This window comes from Diadema setosum, chromosome 12, assembly GCF_964275005.1.
Source record: "Diadema setosum chromosome 12, eeDiaSeto1, whole genome shotgun sequence".
Classification (NCBI taxonomy): domain Eukaryota; kingdom Metazoa; phylum Echinodermata; class Echinoidea; order Diadematoida; family Diadematidae; genus Diadema; species Diadema setosum.
In genome coordinates, this window is record NC_092696.1 from 27,554,687 (window position 1) to 27,577,470 (window position 22,784).

Here is a 22,784-nt window from a genome sequence, read left to right on the forward strand (position 1 = left end):
TGTTTGATGTGAACCTACCGATTGGATGTTCCCCTGTTGTTATTTTCATGTGTGTCATTGTCTTTGATAGAAGGTGATTTTTGTGGTCACAATATGCTGCATTGCTACTACTGTATTTGTTCCATGCTGGCCAGCCCTAAGAAAATTTTTCACCTGACAAAACTCCTCTATGCAGAGAGAGAAAAAAAAAGAACAAAAGTCATATGGAATTATGTCATTCTATGAAAACAGAAAATGCCTGCTGAAGTTATTAAATTACAGTGCTCACAGATGCTAGTTGTCGAGCCCATCAGAGGTGAGGGGAGACTGAGTGATCGCCTGCGGCGTCTGTCCCTCTGTCCGTCCGTCGTCTGTCCGTAACGCTATAAAAACTTGAATAACTCTGTACTCTGGGCTTCAATTTGAATCAAACTTGGAGGGAAGAGTGGACATACAAAGTTTAACCTTTTACCAAGTATGAAGGTCACCTCAAGGTTAAAGGTCACAGGCAGGGGTCAAACAGATTCGAACATGAAGAATTACCTTATTTTAAAAAAAAAAAATCATAGTAGATGTATCTGATCGTCTTTTCACGTCGGGAAAAGGGTAACGGGTTCATGAAATACACGACGGTCGTGTACATTCTTTACACGGGAAACGGCTGATAATCGTCCCGACTTCCCCTTTAAGTTTTTTAGGGTGCGTTTTTATTATGGGCCATCACTTTTGATTCATAAGTGTATTTGTGACCAAACTTGGATGGTATATCGTCGCTGGGGTGACAAAACCTCGTATCTCAAAATTGTCAAATGTTCAGGAGAGCGAAAAAACATGGCGGCCAAAGCACTATAGTGAATGGAAAAGCCTTCTCTTTGACATGTCATGGTGGCTTCATTTTTGGAGTAAGACAGTTAGGATTTGGCCAGGACATCACTTGACCCATTATTTGACCATTAAGCTAAAAAAAAAAATTTTGACATTTTTGAGATACGAGGTCTTGTCACCCCAGCGACGATATGTACCTTGGGGATTTGATGGTCACCACAAGGTCAAAGGTCACAGGCAGGGGTCAATGAACTTTTAGGGCCCAATGTTAAGTTTTTAGGGTGCGTTTCGATTATGGGTCATAACTTTTGATCCATAAGTCCGTTTGTGACTAAACTTAGGTGGTAGATGTCCCTCGGGGAGTTGATGGTCACCACATGGACAAAGGTCACAGGCAGGGGTCAATGAACTCTTAGGGCCCAATGTGAAAGGAGAAGTCTGGACAATTTTGAATAAATTTCACCATAATCTACATAAATCAAGGACCATAACGACTAAGTTTCATTGAAAAATACCCTCCCAACTCGTCACAAGCGATTTTTAAGCATCACTAAAAATTTTGAATCGTAACTGTTCAATTTCTGTACGCCGGCAAGAAAGATCATGTGACAGCGTGACGTATTAGCATCACATTACTTTTTGTTCGGAGCGTCAGCTGGCTTGGGGAGCCCTGCTTGAGCAACGGCGATACGGGCCGAGCAAGCGGTGGCGTTCCGCGTGGTTCCGGCCACGCAGCGGATTCACAATTGAAAATGCCGATGTGTGAAGCGTTTGGGTGTTGTGATAAACTGGGCGATGGCCAGAAGAAGACTTTTTTTGCCATTCCAAACCCATAAAATGAGCAGGAAAGGTGCGCAAGATGGCTCTCCAATATTTTAATTGACAGGTTTGTCGTCAAAACTTCAAATACTACTCGATGCAGCCTCGTCATACTCCCCATCAGCGGCGTAACTGCAACCAGCAGCCCCATACGCATAGCGTAAGTTTCAGATAGTATGAAGGGCTGCTCGCGACGGATTCGAACATGAAGAATTACCTTATTTAAAAAAAAAATCATAGTAAATGTATCTGATCGTCTTTTCTCGTCGGGAAAAGGGTAACAGGTTCATGAAATATTGTTCCTTACACGAGAAACGGCTGATAATCGTCCGGACTGCCCCTTTTAGTTTTTAGGGCGCGTTGCGATTATGGACCATAACTTTTGATCCACAAGTCTATTTGTGACCAAACTTGCATGGTAGATGTACCTTGGGGAGTTTATGGTCACCACAAGGTCAAAGGTCACAGGCAGGGGTCGTAACACAGTGTCGTAACAACGAGCGTAGAAGCGCACGCAGGAGTGATGAGCTGAGCTAGCTGAGCTGAGCAGCTGCTAGTAGATCGAGCTAGAGTGTGGTATGTACGGATACCTGACAGCTCCCCACAGTGGCCGCGCTGGGCGACCTCGCTCGGCTCGGTATGCTGACTGTACGCGTTACAATCTGTACATTCTATGCAAAGTTCAGCGGTCCAAGACCTCATGGCCATGGTGGCACAACACTGATCGACAGATCTGCATAAGTAACCCTTCTTCTACAAATTGATAAAGTTTCTTAAAAATGACATGGGCTTTGAATGTACAGCATGACATTCATGAACCACACCTACGTAATATCAGGGCACCCACGATAGGTTTGTAACCAGATTTGGGGGTCCTGGGATGATTTCTATCATATGGGGGGGTGCTGCCAGCACAAAAACGAGCACATGACCCCCCCCCCCCCCCCCCACACACACACACACACACACACACACTCACACACTCATACACTTTTTATTGTTTTTCTGGAATTAGTAAGCCTTCTACAATTTGGTCAAGTTTCAGAAAATGACATGGGCTTTGAATGTACAGCATGTAAGAGGTTTATGAACCCACCCTGTCAGGGCATCCCTGCATAGGTTCCTGACCAGATTGGGGGGACTTACGATGATATACACGTATATGTCTAATGGGGGCGCTGCTAGCACAAAAACGAGCACATGCACCCCCACTTTTGATTGTTTTTCTTGAATAAGTAAGCCTTCTTCTACAATCTGGTTCTACAATCTGGTCAAGTTATGTGAAAATGACATGGGTTTTGAATATAACTGGTTACAGCGTGAGATTGATGAAACCACCCTTTCTGGGCATCTCTGCGTATGTTCCTGACCAGATTTTGGGGTCTTACGATAATATGTGACCTGCTACAACAAAAGGATCCGAAAGTCAGGGGAGGACAATTTTCTGAAAATGGCATGACATAATTCCTGTACTCTTCTGCTTTAATTTCATACATAGCACAACCCATAAAAGTACTCAGTTGCGGAGATATCGACAATTTTATCAGCGCATGTCAAGTGGTTGAGGAAATCAGAGTTTCGAGATAAATGCCTTCAAAGTTGTCCTTCCAACGTTCTCATGGTCAAGGGGAGGCAAGATAGTTTTCACTGCCTGACAATAAAAGACCTCCTGACAATGACAATAGCGACCTCCGCCATGTTCATTGAAGATTAGCGCCAGCGGTCCATGCGCGACCAATCGGTAATCAGGATGCCATGCACTGACCAATAAGATCACTCCCTCGTTTGTAGGGGCGGAGTCAAGTTGCAACGCTAAATCCAAATCTTTGGACACGTTTCTCTTATATTGAAAGTCGGAAAATCATGACCCAGAAAAACGCTGATTTCTTTCCTTTCCTTTGATCATTTAGCTTTGAAACTTCGGCAGATGATGAACAAAACATTAAGACTACAAAATTATGCAAAAAACAGAAATCCGATGGCTTTGACCAATTTTGATGATGTGACTTCAAACTCGATTTTCTGGGCTCGGCTGTCAGCGACTTTAGGATCCTTTTGTTGTAGCGGGTCACATATGTCGCATGGGGGCACTGCTAGATCAAAAACGAGCACATAACCCCCCACTTTTAATTGTTTTTCTGGAATTAGTATAAAGACTTCCTCTACAATTTGGTCAAGTTTCGTGAAAATGACATGGGTTTTGAATGTACAGCATAAGTTTTATGAACCTTGTCCTTTAGCTCACCCCTATTAAACAGAAAACGTCCCTGACAAGGATTGGAGAGATTTCGATGTTTTCTGCAGTGTGAGTGGGCTGTTTGCTCAAGAATGAAATTGTGAACCCCAACTTTAAAACCTTTTCCTCATTTTGGGTACCTTTCTGTACAATTCTTGCAAATGTGGAGAAAATGATGTGGGTTTTGACAGAATTATGGGGATTTAAAGTTTGTCATTGCAGATTTTGTTGCCAGTCATGATCTTGATAATGTAACGCTATCTTTTTGGTACTGGACGGCAGATTGTCATTTTCTTCTAAGTCTCGTAAAAGAAGTTGTTACCATGGTGATTGTCAGTGCTGACAACTTGTCTGTGCTGACAAACGTTGATGAAACATCCCCATGTTTCACTTAATTTTGAGTCCTGACAAACTGGGCTTATGATTTTATGTTGCATATATGTGATGCACAGTCACGTATTTGGGTGACCTTTAAGTGTCTGGGACATTCAGCAACGCTCTCACCCTAGGCGCACTCTTTCATCATCCGTTACCTTTAATACTCAACCACACACAAAAAAAAACTAGCTGGCAATGCAGCTTTCTCTTCTTCTGCTCCTAGGCTGTGGAATAAGCTCCCTCCTCTTCTCAGGTCACCACGAACACTTGATCATTTCAAACAAAACTTGGAAGACTATTTATTTTGATGTCCCTATGTGCACTGGACTTGGACTGTCGCTGCCTGGTACTGTATTTTGTATATATTCTATCTCCTGTGGTGACCAGGGATGACATGTCATAGCACTTTGTATCCAGTGGAAAAGGTGCTCTATACAAATGTCTGTTATTATTATTATAATTATTATTATTGTTATTATTATTATCATTATTATTATTATTATTAGTAGTAGTAGTAGTAGTGTTATTATCATTATTAATATTATAATTATTATTATTGTTATTATTATTATTATTATTATTATTATTATTATTATTATTAAATCCTTTGTAATCATTTCTCTACCAAGGGATATGACTGATAAAGAGGCTCAGGCCTATCTTAATCGCCGACTGGGGCAGATGGTGGCCATTGGTCTGTTCACGAATCGTCCTCGCATTTTCAAGTTTGTGCAGACGTGTATGGGCTTTGAGCTGTGGCGGCAAGGCGCGTCGACCAAGGTGTTCCGTATGCTGAATCACAGCGGCATCACCTTGTGCATAGCTACTGCAACCGCTTACGTGGAATCGCTTACAGAAAACCATGACGAGAAACTAAAGGAATGGAAAAAGACGTTTGAGGTGATGTACTTTACACACACTTTATATTTCGTGAGGTTTTTTTGTCGAGCCCACTGGAGGTGAGGGGAGACCAAGGGATTGCCTGTGGCGTCTGTCTGTCCGTCGTCTGTCTGTCCGTCTGTCCATCGTCCGTCCGTCCCTCTGTCCGTCGTCTGTCCGTAACACCACAAAAACTTCAATAACTCTTTACTCTGGGCTTCAATTGCAATCAAACTTTGAAGTAAGAGGGGTCATACAAAGTTTCACATTTTATCATATATGAAGGTCATCTCAAGGTCAAAGCTCACAGGCAGAGGTCAATGAACTTTAGGGCTCAATGTTAAGTTTTTGTGGCGCGTTTCTATTATGGGTCATAACTTTTGATCCATAACTCTATTTGTGACCAATCTTGGATGGTAGATGTCCTTTGGGGAGTGGATGGTCACCACAAGGTCAATGGTCACAAGCATGGGTCAACAAACTTGTAGAGCCCAATGTTAAGTTTTTATGGTGCGTTTCTATTATGGGTCATAACTTTTGATCCATAGCGCTAGGTCCGTTTGTGACCAAACTTGTATGGTAGATGTCCCTTGGGGAATGGATGGTCATCACAAGGTCAAAGGTAACGGGCCGGGGTCAACGCCCAATGTTAAGTATTTATGGCACATTTCTTTTTTGCCATTAATCAGGGCTGCACACTAACCCATTTTTTCTGCCGGTCCAACCTGTCTCTGTCGGACCGGTAAATGCCCCGTTTCACCATTTTTTACCGGTCCGAACAGAAAATTTACCGGTCAACAACGACAACCTGAAAAAACATTAAATGACTTGCAAACTCATTTTCTTGTTGTTTTTTTTTTTATGGACGTTCCCCCCCCCCCCCCCCCCACCCATGTACATTTTACAGATTAATATCTTTTGGAAAACTTGCATTATATATTGCACAAGAAATAAAAAATAAATAGGAAAAAATAGAATGTTTGTTTGTGAATTACAGTTTAAAATGATAATGAACAAATTCAGATTGTGTCAAATGCGTTTGTGACTTTTTCTAAACATCGGCGCACGAACTTGCTGCGTAACCTGCTTTTGGTGGTCAGTTGGATTGCGACGATTTAATGAATTATTTTAGCTGTGATATTTTCTGATGCACGCACTACAAGGGGTTCTTTATTTTTCTCCCGATAATCTATTCACATTTGTGCATGCGTTCTTGAAAGGTACACGACATGCAGGGCCGAATTCGCAATCCTTTTTTGCGCCCATTTCCACCTCAAATATCAGCGGGTTTGTGACAATTTCATAAATTACTTCAGCTGTAATATTTCCTGATGCACGCGCCAAAAGGGGTTGAAAATGCGTCCTTTATTTTTTCCCGATAAACTCTTCGAATTTCGTAAGTGCGTTCTTAAAAGATGTACCACATGGCCGAATTCATGATACGTTTTGCGCCTATTTCTACCCCAAATATCAGCGAGATTGTGACGATTTCATAAATTACTTCAGCTGTAATCTTTTATGATGCACGCGCCAAAAGGGGTTGAAAATGTGTCCTTTATTTTTTCCCGATAAACTCTTCGAATTTCATAAGTGCGTTCTTAAAAGATGTTTCACACGGCCGAATTCATGATACTTTTTGCGCCTATTTCTACCTCAAATATCAGCGGCATTGTGGCGATTTCATGAATTACTTCGGATGTAACTTTTTGTGATGCTCGCACCGGCTAGAATGGTTGATAATGCGTCCTTTATTTTTCTCCCAATAATCTCTTCGCATTCCGTACATGCGTTCTTTGAAGGTATACGACACGGCCGAACTCACGATCCTTTTTGCGCCTATTTCTACCTCAAATATCAGCGGGATTGCGATGATTTTATGAATTACTTCGGCTGTTATCTTTTATGATACACGCGCAAAAAGGGGTTGAAAATGTGTCCTTTATTTTTCCCCGATAAACTCTTCGCATTTCGTAAATACGTTCTTAAAAGATATACGACACGGCCAAAAATCATGATTCTTTTTGCGCCTATTGTTTCCTCAAACTTCAACGGGATTGCGATGATTTCATGAATTATCATTCGGCTGTAATCTTTATGATGCACGGGCCAAAAGGGGTTGAAAACGTGTTCTGTATTTTTCTCCCAATAATCTCTTCGCATTTGGTACATAATACGAATACGACACGGCCGAATTCAAGATCCTTTTAGCGCCTATTTCTACATCAAAATAATATCAGCCGAATTGTGGCGATTTCATGAATTACTTCGGATGTAATCTTTTGTGATGCACGCACCAGCTATACTGGTTGAAAATGCGTTCTTTATTTTTCTCCCCATAATCTCTTCGCATTCCGTATATGCGTTCTTTAAAGGTATACGACACAGCCGAATTCACGATCCTTTTGGCGCCTATTTCTACCTCAAATATCAGCAGGATTGCAATGATTTCATGTATGACTTCGGATGTAATCTTTTATGATACACGCGCCAAAAGGGGTTGAAAATGTGTCGAAAATGTGTCCTTTATTTTTCCCCGATAAACTCTTCGCATTTCATAAATGCGTTCTTAAAAGATACACGACACGGCCAAAAATCATGATTCTTTTGCGCCTATCGTTTCCTCAAACTTCAACGGGATTGCGATGATTTTATGAATTATAATTCGGCTGTAATCTTTATGATGCACGGGCGAAACGGGGTTGAAAATGTGCCCTGTATTTTTCACCCAATAATCACTTCGCATTGCGTACATGCCTATCTACGTCACGGCCGAATTCACGATCCTTTTAGCGCCTATTTCTACATCAAATATCAGTGGGATTGCGATATGTCATTAATTATTTGGTCTGTAATCTTTTGTGATACATGCACCAGAAGGGTTGAAAATGCGTTCTTTATTTTTCTCCCGATAATTTCTTCGCATCTGTGCATACGTTTTCAAAATTATACACTGCATGCAGGGTCAAATTTGAGATTCTTTTTGCGCCTATTATTGTTATCTCAAATTCCAAGGGGATTGCGAATTTTCATGAATTACTATTCGGCTGTAATCTATATGATGCAAACGCCAAAAGGGGTGAAAATGTGTCCTTTATTTTTCTCCCGCTAATCTTTTCCCATTTCGTACGAGCGTTCTTTGAAGGTACTCGTCACGGCCGAATTCACGATCCTTTTTGCGCCTATTTCTACCTCAAATATCAGCGGGATTGTGGCGATTTCATGAATTACTTCAGATGTAATCTTTTGTAATGCACGCTCCAGAAGGGTAAAAATATTTTTCTCCCGATAATCTTGTCGCATTTAGGTGCATGCGTGTTTGATAACCAACTCGGCATGCAGGACTGAAATCAAGATCCTTTTTGCGCCCGTTATTTCCTCAAATTTCAACGGGATTGCGTTGATTTCATGAATTGTTATTCGGCTGTAATCTTTTATGATGTACTCACCAAATGTGTCCTTATTTTTTTTTCTCTCCTCTATAATCTCTTCGCATTTCGTACATAAGCTTTTGAAAGATACGACGCGGCCGGTCGACTTCATGATCCTTTTTCGGACGATTTCTACCTCAAACAACAAGCGGGACTGCGATGATTTTATGATTTTTTTTTTCTCCCTAGTATTATCTCTTCACATTTTGTGCATGCGTTCTTAAAAAGTACACGGAAGGGCCGATTTCGTGATCCTTTTGCGCCTATCTTCATTATGAGACCATTCTGAACGAATGAAAATATTAATCTGTGAAATGACTGTGTACAATGAAAATAAACGCAATCAGATCCATTTACCCGATACTGTATCGTTGAATATCAAATGTCTTTTACTTTTTCTAAAAATCAACACAAATAAATTAGTTCCCTAACATAACTGCCGCGCTGCTGCAAAGCCGGGATCGGATTGATCTTGCGTTAAAAAATCAGGAGCAAAATGACTCAGAAATGCGTGCGCTTCTATCAATGCTTCTTGTCTGGCATGACCGCCGATCAAAAGCAAACGAAAAGCAGTTACACTGTTCTATACATGCTTTGCATGTATTGCATTGCATGGCAGTGCGTGAACAGCGCCAAATGCGCAAGCGAGCGCGAATAACTGGTCGACTGCTATAGTGCTCAAAACTATGTTTACTGTACAAATTGCACCGGTAGACATAAATGAAAACTTGCGTAAAACTTGTTGAACAGTGCGATATCTTGCCTTCTGTTTCTTCCTGATCGGGGCTGCTCTTTTTCTTTCTACTGACCCCACCAATGCTTTTTTCTTACTGGTCATGTCGGACCGGTAACTTGTGGATTTCCTGAAAAGTTACCGGTCCGACAGTGACTTTTACCGGTCTTTGACCGTCGGACCGGCGCCAGTGTGCAGCCCTGCATTAATTTTTACCCTTTTATATCTTTTTTTTATCTGTTTTTTTTTTTCTTTTTTTAATCTGTTATATCCCATTCCCATTCAATTTCTTGTACGCGAATGGGCGAGACACATTATGGCCCTTGCCTTGTTTTTTTTTTTCCCGGATATGATGTGCTTAGAAACATCAGTATTAAGAGCTATATAAATGTTATTCATTATTCATTATTATTCATTTTCTGTTCTCCAAAAATGTGTCGAGTCGGGAGCTATTCGTAAAGTTGTTCAAAAAGCGTGCAAAAATTGTAATTTTGATCCTGACGTGAATGCTATGTGCACAGGTCCATTTCTCTGTTAAGTACTTTACATCACAATCGCAAATACAGCTTCTCACGGAATTGTCTGAAAGTCGCGATTTGCAAAAAAACATGACTCCCTTAATGTATGCCATATGTTCTCAATTGTTTATGAACCAGCATCACAAAATCACCAAAATCTCAGCAGACATTCATTTTCAGTTCAGGGCAAACACTACAAAAGCAGACTCTATGCTTAAAAAATGATGTAGTGCTCTGTACAAATGTTTGTTTGTTTTTTTCTTACCTGCCTGAATTATTTTTGTTGTCAAATGAGGAGAAAAATAAACTTGAAACTTGTGAAACAAAAAAAGCATGCATTTTGGAAAAGTGATTAACTGAGTACTAACAAGGGAGAAATGCAACTTTTGCTTAATACACAGTTGATTATTTTTTTGCAGAAAATATGAAAGAAAACTAAAAATTGGCGAGGTTGATCCATTTCACCTACAAAGTATTGTAAGTCTTTGTGTGAAATCAGGCCAGCACTTTTTATGGTTTTGTGATGCATGGTCACATTTGTAATTAATCTATTGCAAGTACAATTGTACACTGTAGATTACTACAATGTTACACACTGTGGACACTGATACAGTATCCTGGAATATCTCCAAACAACCGAATACAATAATTATAGATCCGCATTTCTTTGAATATCTTACAATAAAAAAAAAAACAAATAATAATTTTTAAAAAACCTGATTGTGATAAAAATATAGATTTTACATAATTGAATTTGCTTGCCAGTAAGTGTTGGTATTACAGTATCATGATTAAAATGATTGTCAACTGTTTCAGAACCATTAAATTATTTTGTCCAATACACTCCCAATGACTCAGAAGTCATACATATCTTGTGTTCCCTCAGTTCTATTGTGACAAAAGTAATAACAGAAAAAAAGATATGTAGAATTCCTTTGTACCATTTATGGACATTTAGCAAAATATTCCTGTACGCAGGACGCGATACCTAATACTCGTACCAAAGGTGACCAGAAGCGAGTTGTTATTTCTGCTCCAACGTTTGGCTTGCACTTCAATCGCGTGCTGGAAGAGACCGAATCGCCACACCTGGGAGGGACGCCGGGTAACAAGTTCTTCGTGCAACAAACCATGTGTTACGCTGCCAAGGACCGCGTGCAATACAGGATGATGACCTCTACAGTGGCCACTGCCGCTCATGCGGCCGAGACTCTGGACGCCTTCACGTTTCTGCCCGCCCCTGACGTCCTAGACAGGCAGCGGTTGCGCCTCGTGGACGTCGTGGCCAACATCATGAGCAGGCACATGACTTTCTTACAGGATCTGTCGCGTGACCTTCCCATTGCTCAAGGGCATGTGAAGAGTGACTGTATGTCACAAAAGTCTGAACTGGTAAGGAGTGTGATTAGGGCCAAGCTATGTATCGACAGGATTGCTCCTTTTTATGCCTCCGCCAACGAAGTGGCCGGAGGCATTATGTTTTCGGGTCGTCCGTCCATCCGTACATCCGTCCCGTTTTGTTTTTGTCAATATCTCAAGAACCGTGAGGTGGTTTTGCATCAAACTTGGTATGAGGGAATATCCTGGGGGATAATACTTTGTTTGGATTTTAGGGTCACGGGGTCAAAGGTCAAAGGTCACAGGTTATTTTGTGAAAAAGTTGAAATTTCATGTTTTTCTCCATATCTCGCAAATGGTTCAAGGTATCTTCATGGAACTTAGTATATATGCATGTACCGATAGGCAGTGATTATCTAGGGAAGTTGGGGGTCATGGGTCAAAGGTCAGGGGGTCAAAGGTCAAGGTCAACTCCTCAAAATATCTCTACTTTCCTTATATTTATGCAATGCCTGAAGGATTTTTTTTTTTTACTTGATGCATGCATATATAACCCAATATATATTCTGTGGGAAGTTTCTTGCCAAAAGGTCAAAGGTCAAGGGAAGGTGCTAAATTGCACTTCTTCCTTCATATCTCAAAAGTAACTCGAGGTATTATCATGAAACTTACATATTTATGCATTGTTCTACCTAACAGTGATTCTCTTTGGAACTTTTGGGTCAAAGGTCAAAGGCCAGGTTTAGATAATACTCTTTTACCATTTGATACTGAAATTATACTTTTTCTCAATACCTTGAAAATTACTCAATGCATAAACTTATAAAAGGGTCAAAGTCAAGTAAAAATCATCAGTTCCCCCAAATACCTGCACTCTTACGTTTTAATCATTCATCCAGTTGAACCTAGTTCTAGGAAAGTGAACATTCGGCACATTTGTGGCAAACCTGTCATTTTAATATTTTGCCAATTGTGTGAAACTCATCACACAATGTCAAGACATTGTACTATAGACCTACATGTATTAGGAGAACCATGCATTATGGCGGAGGCATACACCAGTCGCCGTAGCGACATTTCTAGTTTATTGAAGGAAACCAAAACCCAAAGAGCACTGTGGATTGAGTGAAAGCACCAACATTAGTAGAACACATTGGCGAGAGTTTGAGGAAAATCAGACAATAGATGCAAAAGTTATGAATTCTTAAAATTTGGGTGTTGGAACCGTTGGATGAGGAGAGTACTTATGACGTCGTGTGTGGACAACAATATGAAGGAAATACACAGGGAATTCCACGAAAATTCAGTTTTCTTGAAAATTGCACATTCCAGTAACTTGATACTGACATACATAATGTCTGTAAAGGGTAGCAATTATCCCCCTTGGTTCTGAAAGTGGTTAGTCAATTTCAATGAACTTTTGTAGAATTCCCTTTGTATTTTCTTTATATTGATGTCCACACAATCATGATGTCATTACACCAAAACTTCAAAAATTCATAACTTTTGCATCAGTTGTCTGATTTTCCTCAAACTTTCACTGATGTGATCTACCATCGTTGCTGCTTTCGTTCAATCCACATTGCTCTTTGGGTTTTGGCTTCCTTTAAAGGGGCATTCCAGACAATTTTTGTAATTTCACATCATGTGCATAATATTGATAGGTCCATGTACAAATTTGTAAAATTTATCGTGGTCCTTGAGCAGAGAAATCAGTACTTTGAAGAACCTTGAACGAATATGCTGAACGATGATGACATAGGAGGCTCACATATTTCAAAAATGTTGCAGTGTAGTTTTATTATGATACCACTTGCTTAACAATGTCGCATGTGTATAATCTGTAATGCATGGTACCGTCTTTGTTTTGCTTCCTTTGAGCCCTGTACCATGTACCTCATGAATTCTTATTGTGAGGCTGTCATGTCATCATCCTCATTCATTGCAATTTGCTATGAATTTCAAAATTGTTAATATTCTTCATCCGAATCATATTGAATTTGAAACTCTATACTCAGTATATAGTGTAAACTAATTTATGCTTGTTCAAATTTAAAAGTCTGGAAATCATTTGTAGGTCTCCTTTAATTGAGTAGATTTGAATATATTTATGGTGGAGAGGCCATGGGGCATCCCAGAGAGTTTTCATAACTCCACACCATGAAGTATATAAATCAAGAGTGCCATGTACAGATTTTTGTGGAATTCATTCTACATTGTGGCCTTTGAGCAAACCTTCAGTAATAATGAGCTTTATGGTCTCAGGTCATCATAATGGTCTTCAGAAACATATTACATTACTGCGCAGTCTGAAGAGAAACGTGTTGCTGTTGAGTCAATGTCAAGTTCTCTCTCATTCCAGGTGACATTGGGAATCATACCCACTAACCCCGGCACGACGCAAGGGATTGAAACGGTATTAGAGCATCTCCAGCAATACCTCCCTGCCTCCGTCAGGGGTGGAGGCGCCAATCCGACCCTCGTCAGTGGCAACGAATCGGCCATCAAGGGCGTCCTGCAGGCTCAGAGGGTGCGAGCGGACCGTGAGACATGGCAGGAGCGTCTGGACGGGTACATCCCAGTGCCCCAGGAATACGACAAGGAGATTCTTTTCCTGCAGGTTTGTTTTACGTAGAGCGTACTCATTCATTCTTTTCAGAGGAGAAGAATGAACCTAAATGCACATCAGATTAAATTCAATATTTTCATCATCTTTATTCAGCAATAGGAATTTGTGAGTGTGGGGTCCCCGATCGTGAGCATAGCTGTTTGGCCCACGACTGTGATGATAATTTTGCAGTCAAACCTCGTTAAAAGGAGTCTTAGCTGAATTACTATGTATGGGTGTTTACCAAGGTGGTACTGGGGACTTTTTCTTAAGTTTCAGTTATAAAATGACCTGGGCAATTTAGTAAACAAGTGCAAGAGTAATGCAAGAGTAAAGTCCTGTTCTACAATGGAAATGGATTCCCACGAGATTGAAACCTTGTTGAATATTGAATTACCTCGGGTAAATTGGATACTTTCGGCAATTGATTTGTTGCACTGGGCTGGGTGTCAAAATTTTGTGTGTATTTAGTTTTTCGGGATTGAGACATTTAACAGGAATGAATGTAACAAGCAAAAATAATTGCATGCTTTTTGTCTCGCCCACCGGAGGTGAAGGCGAGACTAAGGGATCCAAATGGCGTCCATCCGTCGTCCGTCTGTCGTCCGTAGTCCGTCCGTCGTCCGTCCGTCATCCGTCCATCGTCCGTCGTCCGTCACAAATGTTAAAAGTTTACCTGCAAGACTCTCTTATGATGCATAACTTGGCAACTGTTACAGCAATGGCATCCACACTTGGGTGATAGAAGCACTAGGGGTATCTTCATGTTATGGTGTTGTCAGAGGTCATGTGATGATGTCAAAGGTCATTTGAGGTCATATATCAAAGAGTATGTGCAAGACTCTCTTTTCTATGTTAAAGTTTACCTGCAAGACTCTCTTTTGACAAATAACTTCACATAAGTTGCTTGGATTACAACCTAACTTGGGTCATAGATGCACTGGGGGTACCTTCATGACATGGTGCCGTTGGAAGTCACAGGATAAGGTCAAAGGTCATTTGAGGTCATACGTTAAAGTTTACTTGCAAGACTCTCTTATCACATGTAACTCGACGCATGTTGCTACAATGGCAATCAAACTTGGGTGATGGATGCACTGGGGGTTCTTCATGTTATGGTGCCGTAAGAGGTCACATGATAAGGTTAAAGGTCATTTGAGGTCATACGTTAAAGTTTACTTGCAAGACTCTTATCACACGTAACTCAGCACATGTTACTACAATGGCAGTCAAACTTGGGTGATGGTAGATGTCTCTTGGGAAGTTGAAGGTAACCACCAGGTCAAAGGTTACAGACAGGGGTCAACGAACTTTTAGGGCCCAATGTTAAGTTTTTAGGGCGCATTTCGTTTATGGCTCATAACTTTTGTTCCTTTTATCCGTTTGTGACCAAATTTGGATGGAAGATGTCCCTTGGGGAGATGAAGGTCGTCACAAGGTCAAAGGTCACAGACAGGGGTCAACAAACTTTTAGGGCCCAATGTTATGTTTTAGGGCGCGTTTCGTTTATGGCTCATAACTTTTGTTCCTTTTATCCGTTTGTGACCAAATTTGGATGGAAGATGTCCCTTGGGGAGATGAAGGTCGTCACAAGGTCAAAGGTCACAGACAGGGGTCAACAAACTTTTAGGGCCCAATGTTATGTTTTAGGGCGCGTTTTGATTGTGGCTCATAACTTTTGATCCCTATGTCCGTTTGTGACCAAACTTGGACGGTAAATGTACCTTGGGGAGTTAAAGGTCATCAGAAGGTCAAAGGTCACAGAAAGGGGTCAACAAATTTTGAGGGCCCAATGTTAAGTTTTTATGGCGCGTTTCGATTATGGCTCATTACTTTTGATCCCTTTGTCCGTTTGTGACCAAACTTGGATTGTAAATGTCCCTTAGGGTGTTGAAGGTCACCACAAGGTCAAAGGTCATAAGCAGGTCAATTAACTTCTCGGAGTTATAAAAAATATTAATTCCTCGTACGCGAATGGGCGAGACACAATTTGGCGATTGCCTTGTATTTTTGTGCTAGTTTCTTGTTGCAGGAAATGCACACAAAGTTCCACACCACAAAAAAATTCTATTAAGGTGTTTCAATCAGTGAATCTATGAGATGTTATAATTACATGTAGATTGCCTAACATCTAGCATTGCTGAGATGCCTACAGAAGTATCCAACCAACAGCAGTGCTGAAACTCTTTCAAACTCACTAATTTTACCATATTTTAATTGTTGTTCTATCTGTGTGCATTATATGCAAAACATTGCTTAACTTCAGAGCAGTGTACCCGGACATCGCAAAATTGGTCTCAAAATATGCAGGAGACTGCAAAGCATACAGCAATGAAATGGTGCGGCAAAATCTTTGCGTGTTGCAGAATCATTGCGTGAAATGTCGAGGGCGGGGTCAATTTGACCCCCCCCCCCCCCCCCAATCCCTGGTCGAGATAGGGTTTAACCATGGATGGGGTTACCCTGGATAAAGAATACTGAATAAATGAATAAGAATATGTTATGATTGCAATATCATCATTAAAACAACAACAGCCAAAGCATGAAGGAATTTGCTGATTTGATTCTCCCCAGAAGCAATGGACAAATTTTCTTTCCAGGTCCAATGCCCATTATTTAAGTTGTGATTCTGTCTTTGTTACATACTACACTGTTTGCATGCATAGATGATGATGCCTTGTACATCAAAAATACAGTCAAACCTGTCTATAGGGGCCACCCAAGGGAAACAGAAAAAGTGGCTGTTATAGATAGGTGGCCGCTATAGACAAGTAGTTCAACTTTGTGTGCATTGCTTACATGTACATGTATCGTCGTTGTGTCCTTACATGTACATGTACAGTGTGTACGTATGCACACGCTGTGTGTTTCATGCATTTGCATATGGCAGTGTATATTATATAGATAATGACTGGCGGGGGAGGGAACATAACGGTACCGAATGTTCCACCCGAAGGGTTTGAAATGCTATTGAGGGAGGTTATAAGTCCCGAGACAAGGTCGAGGGACTTATAGCCTCCCGAAATAGCATTTCAAACCATGAGGGTTGAACGCTTGGTACATGTTCCCGACAACAAAAGTCATCATCTGTTATATTATATGTGTTAGTCAAATACATCAACGTCATGTCAACCACCCCCAGCAGCACAACGCACTCGATCGCTGAGTCGCGCATACGCGCAGAGCCAAATGCACTATGCGCACGCGGTCCTAGGCCTTCTGTCATTTGTTACGTGAAAATGTTTTCCCATGGGAGAACATTACCAAGAATGTTCGCCCATGGGCGAGCATAACGAGTGTACCTCCATCACGTGACTGTGTTTAGCCAATAAACTGGTAGTATTTGACTAACCCATATAATATATGAAATTGTTGCACAGTATACTAGTATGTGTATTGTCGTGAAGAAAGCTTAAGTAGTGCATTCTCATGACTGAATGAGGGATGAATGCAGCGGTGGCGATCAATGAACGTTGTCTGCACGGCTACAAAGCAGAAAAACACGCTGAATTATCGGCTCGGCTATGGCTCCATTGGGATTGTGGCCGCCATAGACAGGTTGAAATCTACCGCGGGAAACAATCTTTGTGGTCGCTGGCCGCGTTAGACAGGTGGCAGCTATACACAGGGTCTTTAACAGGCTTTTTCTCGTAACATTGCAGCTGCTAACAATTTGAAATGCAAATTACTGCCACAGAAGAAATCATAACTGATATAATTTTTTCTTCTTCAAGGACTCAAACAATGTCTTCTTCGATGGAAAAAGCGCTTCTGCAAAAGGGACAATCGCACAGTTGAAGAATGAGTTCAACTACAACTTCTTACGGAAAGAAGTTCTGCAAAATGTGCAGGAAGCATGGGATATGTACGAGGTAAGACTTTCCTCAGTAGCAGTAAACAGTATGAAACATGTAGCACAGTCTGCAACCCCAGACTAGTAGAGCCTCAGATACAGGTATGACTACAGTCACATTATCTCATAATGCTTAAGAGATTTGGAACTTCTTGCTGGTGTTCTACTAGTCTGGGTTTGCAGACTGCACTCCTTATTCATTGTACTTTCCCAAGTTGAATGTTATGTAATCAGAACAAAGAGATAGAAGAGCTTTAACATTTCTTTGTTGTTGTTGAATGAAGTAGTATGTTGATCCTTGGGCATGGGCAGTTTTGAATTTGCAATAAGGTTCCACTATTGTAAACTCTTTACTTGACATAGTTTTGCTTACCTCATTCTTGACTTGACTTAACTTTACCTACAACTGTAAGTTATGTAGTACTTGTAAGATCAATGGATAATGTCACTCTAGTGCTCCCTGCTCTTCATTACAATCACAATGTCCTTTGTGTCTTGGAGACCAGTGTGAGCTCTGAGTGTGCCTATGTATGTGTGTTGAGGTTGTCCATTACCAAAGAAAGTGATATGTGTTTGTGTGTTTGCCAAAAAAAAAAAGAAAGAATGAAATCAATTTTGAATTGAATTTAATTGACTTGAATTGAATAGTTGCATTCATTTTGCACATAACACACAGAAGTGGCATTGTTTGGATATTGTCATGTACAACTTTTTGTCCTTGATTTGTACTTTGTATAATTATTCTCAATGAACCGTTGTTCTTTGTAATTTTGTTGGAGGGCCCGCAAGAATAAACATGTTTAAACCATGATTTAACTCGCATGTATGCAGACCTTGTGTTTTTACCAGACAAGCTTTTGAACATTCCGGTGAGGTTCCATTTTAAATTCTGATCTGCATAATTTTCAAATTTATATACTTTATTGTGATATCTGTGAGAACTATGAAAATAAATTGAAATGAAATGAAATGAAATGAAATGTACACACATATTTATTATATTTTGTACTGATTTTCTTACTGCGCAGTTTGTGACTGAAGGATACTCTCTCCTCTGTGCCTTGAAATTCTGTGGAACATCATCTCTACATGAAGTCCCTGCCAGTTTTCCGGCTACAGGCAGCAGACACGATAAACTCCTCTGGGTCAAAACTGTGGCCCAACGAGTTGTGGATTTCGTTTACCATGAGCCGAAAAGGTCATCGATACAGCTTGCAGCGAATGCCTACAGTGATAACACAGATAACGAAAGGGAGGCTGCCGTGTTGTGTTGTCGCTGCCGAGCCGGTAAGAATTATGGTCTACTATATTGCAGTTCAACCTCAGTTGACTGGCGGGGGGGGCATCCGGATAAGTGAGATATTTGGTTGGATAAGAGAGTTATGCTCAAATACAGCCTAAAGCATGAAATTGAGACTGACCTGAATTTATTTGTGTATCAGATTAGATAATCCAAAATTGTGACAGAAGGCGTTTTCACATCAACCCGATGTTTTGAAATAGCATGCTATTTTCTGACTTGGGAAATTAACCTGATCAAGAAATAACGCACTAATTGTATCGCTCTGATCGAGAAAATTTCTCAAGTCCAACTCGGAAATTTCTGAAATAGCGGGATGACATAGCGAACTAGCGTTCTATTTGATAATATGATATCACCTCAAGAAATTAGCACGATGCGTCCCATCATGCCTAGCGTGTTGGATCCGAAAGCGTGCGCTCTACCGGAATACCCAACACTGTTTGCGCATGCTCAGCTGTCGAATTAGCTCGAAAAAATTTCGGGCTAATTCTCTTTAGGCTGATGTGAATAGGAAATGAAATAGCGCGTTAATTTGCGATCACGAAAAATATCTCGAGCTTGGATTTTTATCAGGCTTACGTGAAAACGCCTAGAGATCCCTGTTGCCACGGACATGCATCGCTCATTGATTCAAACACCTGTTTGTGTGAAAAGCGTCACAAGATGCTTTCCTTATTTTCTCATTAGGCATTTAACATCAGCCCGATAAAAATCCAAGCTCTGGATGTTTTTCGCGATTGCAAATTAGCGCACTATTTCATTTCTTATTCACATCAGCCCGAAGAGAATTAGCCCGAAATTTTTTCAAGCCAATTCGAGAGCTGAGGATGTGCAAACAGCATCAGTAATGTGTGTGCCCTCTCAAAAAATTCCTCGTGATTTGTGTGCAGTTTGCCTCGATCGATCGGGTCACACACGCTAGGCATGAGGGGATGCATTGCGCTCATTTCTTGAGGCGTTTTCATATTATCAAATAGCGTGCTAGTTCACCAATTATCCCACTATTTCAGAAATGTCCCGAGTTGGACTTGAGAAATTTTCTCGACCAGAGCGATACAATTAGCGCGCTGATTTGTGTTCACATTATCAAATAGCGTGCTATTTCGTGATTGGGTTTATTTCCCAAGTCAGAAAATAGTGCGCTATTTCGAAACATCGGGCTGATGTGAAAACGTCTATTGTGCATCACCGACAGCCAGCCTTGAGTAAAAACAAGACGGCGCTTTCAAATGTCTAAAAACCACATGCGCAGAAGATGATAAATCTCTTACATAAAGAAAAATGCATGTGCAGTTGTAATATACATTGGGAAATCATCGCTCAGTTAATTTCATTTGCGAAATGCACATACTTTACAAGAGAAAGTAAGTGTTTTGGCAGGTTGTAATTTGTAATGTAATTTTTCCCATTTTCGTCACATTGTTTCAGAGTAAACTTGGACAGTAATGGTAGATGACATGTATGTGTTTACCATTATGCAATGTTACCTGCGCATCCACGAGCATCCACTTCAGTAATTACTCATTTTGTGTCATTTTTTTTTTAGGTTTGCTGCTCCCCATCATTGGCGTTTTTCCAAAGGCATTTAAGTCTGATAAGGCACCTCAGCGAAATAAAACCGAAATGAGAGAAACAATTCTTTTGTCAGTGACAATGAATGATTACACAATCATTATTGTCCAAACATCTGAATGTACTCATCTAGATGCACATTATCATGTGACAGTGATGCAGGGCGGATCAAAGAAAGACCCCGTTCATAGTCCATGTGTGTAGTACAGTGTAGGTCCATGTTTTATTCATCATTTTTGTCGAGCCCACCAGAGGTGAGGGGAGACTAAGGGATCGCCTGCGGCGTCTGTCCGTCCATCGTCCGTCCGTCCGTCGTCTGTCCGTAACGCTATAAAAACTTGAATAACTCTGAACTCTGGGCTTCAAATTTAGTCAAACTTGGAGGGAAGAGTGGTCATGCAAAGTTTTACCTTTTACCGGTATGAAGGTCACCTCAAGGTTAAAGGTCACAGGCAGGAGTCAATGAACTTTTAGGGCCCAATGTTAAGTTTGTAGGGCGCGTTTCGATTATTGGCCATAACTTTTGATCCGTAAGTGTGTTTGTGACCAAACTTGAATGGAAGATGTACCTTGGAGAGTTGATGGTCATAACATGGTCAAAGGTCACAGGCAGGGGTGAACTTAAGGGCCCAATGTTAAGTTTTTAGGGCGCATTTTGATTATGGGTCATAACTTTTGATCCATAAGTCCGTTTGTGACTAAACTTGGGTGGTAGATGTCCCTCGGAGAGTTGATGGCCACCACAAGGTCAAAGGTCACATGCAGGATCAATGAACTTTTAGGGCCCAATGTTAAGTTTTTAGGGCGCGTTTCGATTATGGGTCAAAACTTTTGATCCGTAAGTGTATATGTGACCAAACTTGGATGGTAGATGTACCTTGGGGAGTTGATGGTCACCCCAAGATCAAAGGTCACAGGTAGGAGTCAATGAACTTTTAGGGCCCCATGTACTGTGCATTTATTGATGACTCAGACACTAACTTTTGATCCATAGGTCCATTTGTGAACAAAAAAAAAAAGGTGTATGTTTGTGGGCAAAACACATTATGGCACTAGTACTTGCCTTGTTAATTACTCACGAGCTAGCAATGCAATGTACAGTGTATGTTGTAGTTCACAGGAACATGTAGAATGTATAGCAATTGGTGTGTCACTTTGTGTGTCTGTGTGTTAGTGTGTTGGGTAGTGTGTGTAGTGCTGGTGCAAGGGTTTGTATATGACATTCCAAAATGCATCTACAATGTACTTGTACCAGTCATACAACAAATCTGTCGTACGCATACACTACACATTTAGTTGCTTAAAACATCAACTCAAGCTCTCTATTGACTGCCAGCACCTCACAGTGAATCTAATTGACACAAATCTGAAAGGCTTTCTGTGGGAAAATATTAAAAAAGATGGGGTGAATCTGGAAAATTCCTATCCGTTTCATTAAAAAGAGATCAGGTTAATCTGGAAAATTTGTACCCGTTTTATTACCCACCCTGTTTACCCGATTATCTAGTGAATGTAACACACAACTGGAATAGTTTTTCAATTTGCAAGTCAATTATGTATCCGGAAGAGTGCCTGATTAACTGGTACCCAATTATGAAGGCTGAGAGTACTGTGTGAATTTCCTACACAGTGAAAGATGAAGAGATGATCGTGTGCTGCAATGCTATGTGCCCCACGCCGTGGTATCATCTGAGCTGTGCCAAACTGACAGCTGCCCCCGAGGACGACTGGTTCTGCTGCAACAAATGCTTGAAGAGTCCCAGCTACACCTACTGTCTGTGTAAGCGGAAAGAAGATGCAAGAGGTGGTACGAGAATGGTGCAGTGCGCTCAACAGGAGAACTGCAGGGGCCATGAATGGTATCACTATGGATGTATAGGACTCCAAGACACTGATGTGCTACCAGGTGAGTTTTTTTCTTCTTCTCGTAAATAACTGTTATAGTTTCATTGTGTGTTTATTTTATTACCTCCGCCAAGGAAGGAGGTTATATTTTTGTTACTATCATTATTATTATCATTATTTATGCAGCAATTCAATATATATACAAGCGGACATAAATTACAAACAGAAAATCGTATTACATGATATAAAAATTGTGGTGATTCCACAATACTGTTGGTTTGTTTCATTGTTTGTTTGTTTGTCCGTGTGCAAAGTAACTCAAAAAGTAGCGAACGGATTTGGATGAAACTTACAGGAAAGTTTGAGAATGACACAAGTAACAAATGATAAAATTTTGGTAGTGATCCGTGAATTTGGGGGGAATCTATGAAGGATTTTAATATTTTGACAGGTAGGGTCAATGAACTTGG

General features: G+C 40.7%; 1 protein-coding gene across 2 annotated transcripts in view; it reads left to right on the plus strand.

Annotated features, from left to right (window-relative positions):
- The window catches only part of LOC140235672 (uncharacterized), a 75,159-nt gene that overhangs the window by 41,050 nt on the left and 11,325 nt on the right, over positions 1-22,784 (plus strand). Inside the window, exons 11-16 of one of the 2 annotated variants that reach the window (XM_072315690.1) lie at positions 4,867-5,137; positions 10,774-11,187; positions 13,496-13,753; positions 17,476-17,613; positions 18,623-18,881; positions 22,100-22,375. In XM_072315690.1, coding sequence (XP_072171791.1) covers positions 4,867-5,137; positions 10,774-11,187; positions 13,496-13,753; positions 17,476-17,613; positions 18,623-18,881; positions 22,100-22,375 — 1,616 coding nt within the window. The remainder of the gene's footprint in view (positions 1-4,866; positions 5,138-10,773; positions 11,188-13,495; positions 13,754-17,475; positions 17,614-18,622; positions 18,882-22,099; positions 22,376-22,784) is intronic. The other variant, XM_072315691.1, reaches the window with a different exon arrangement.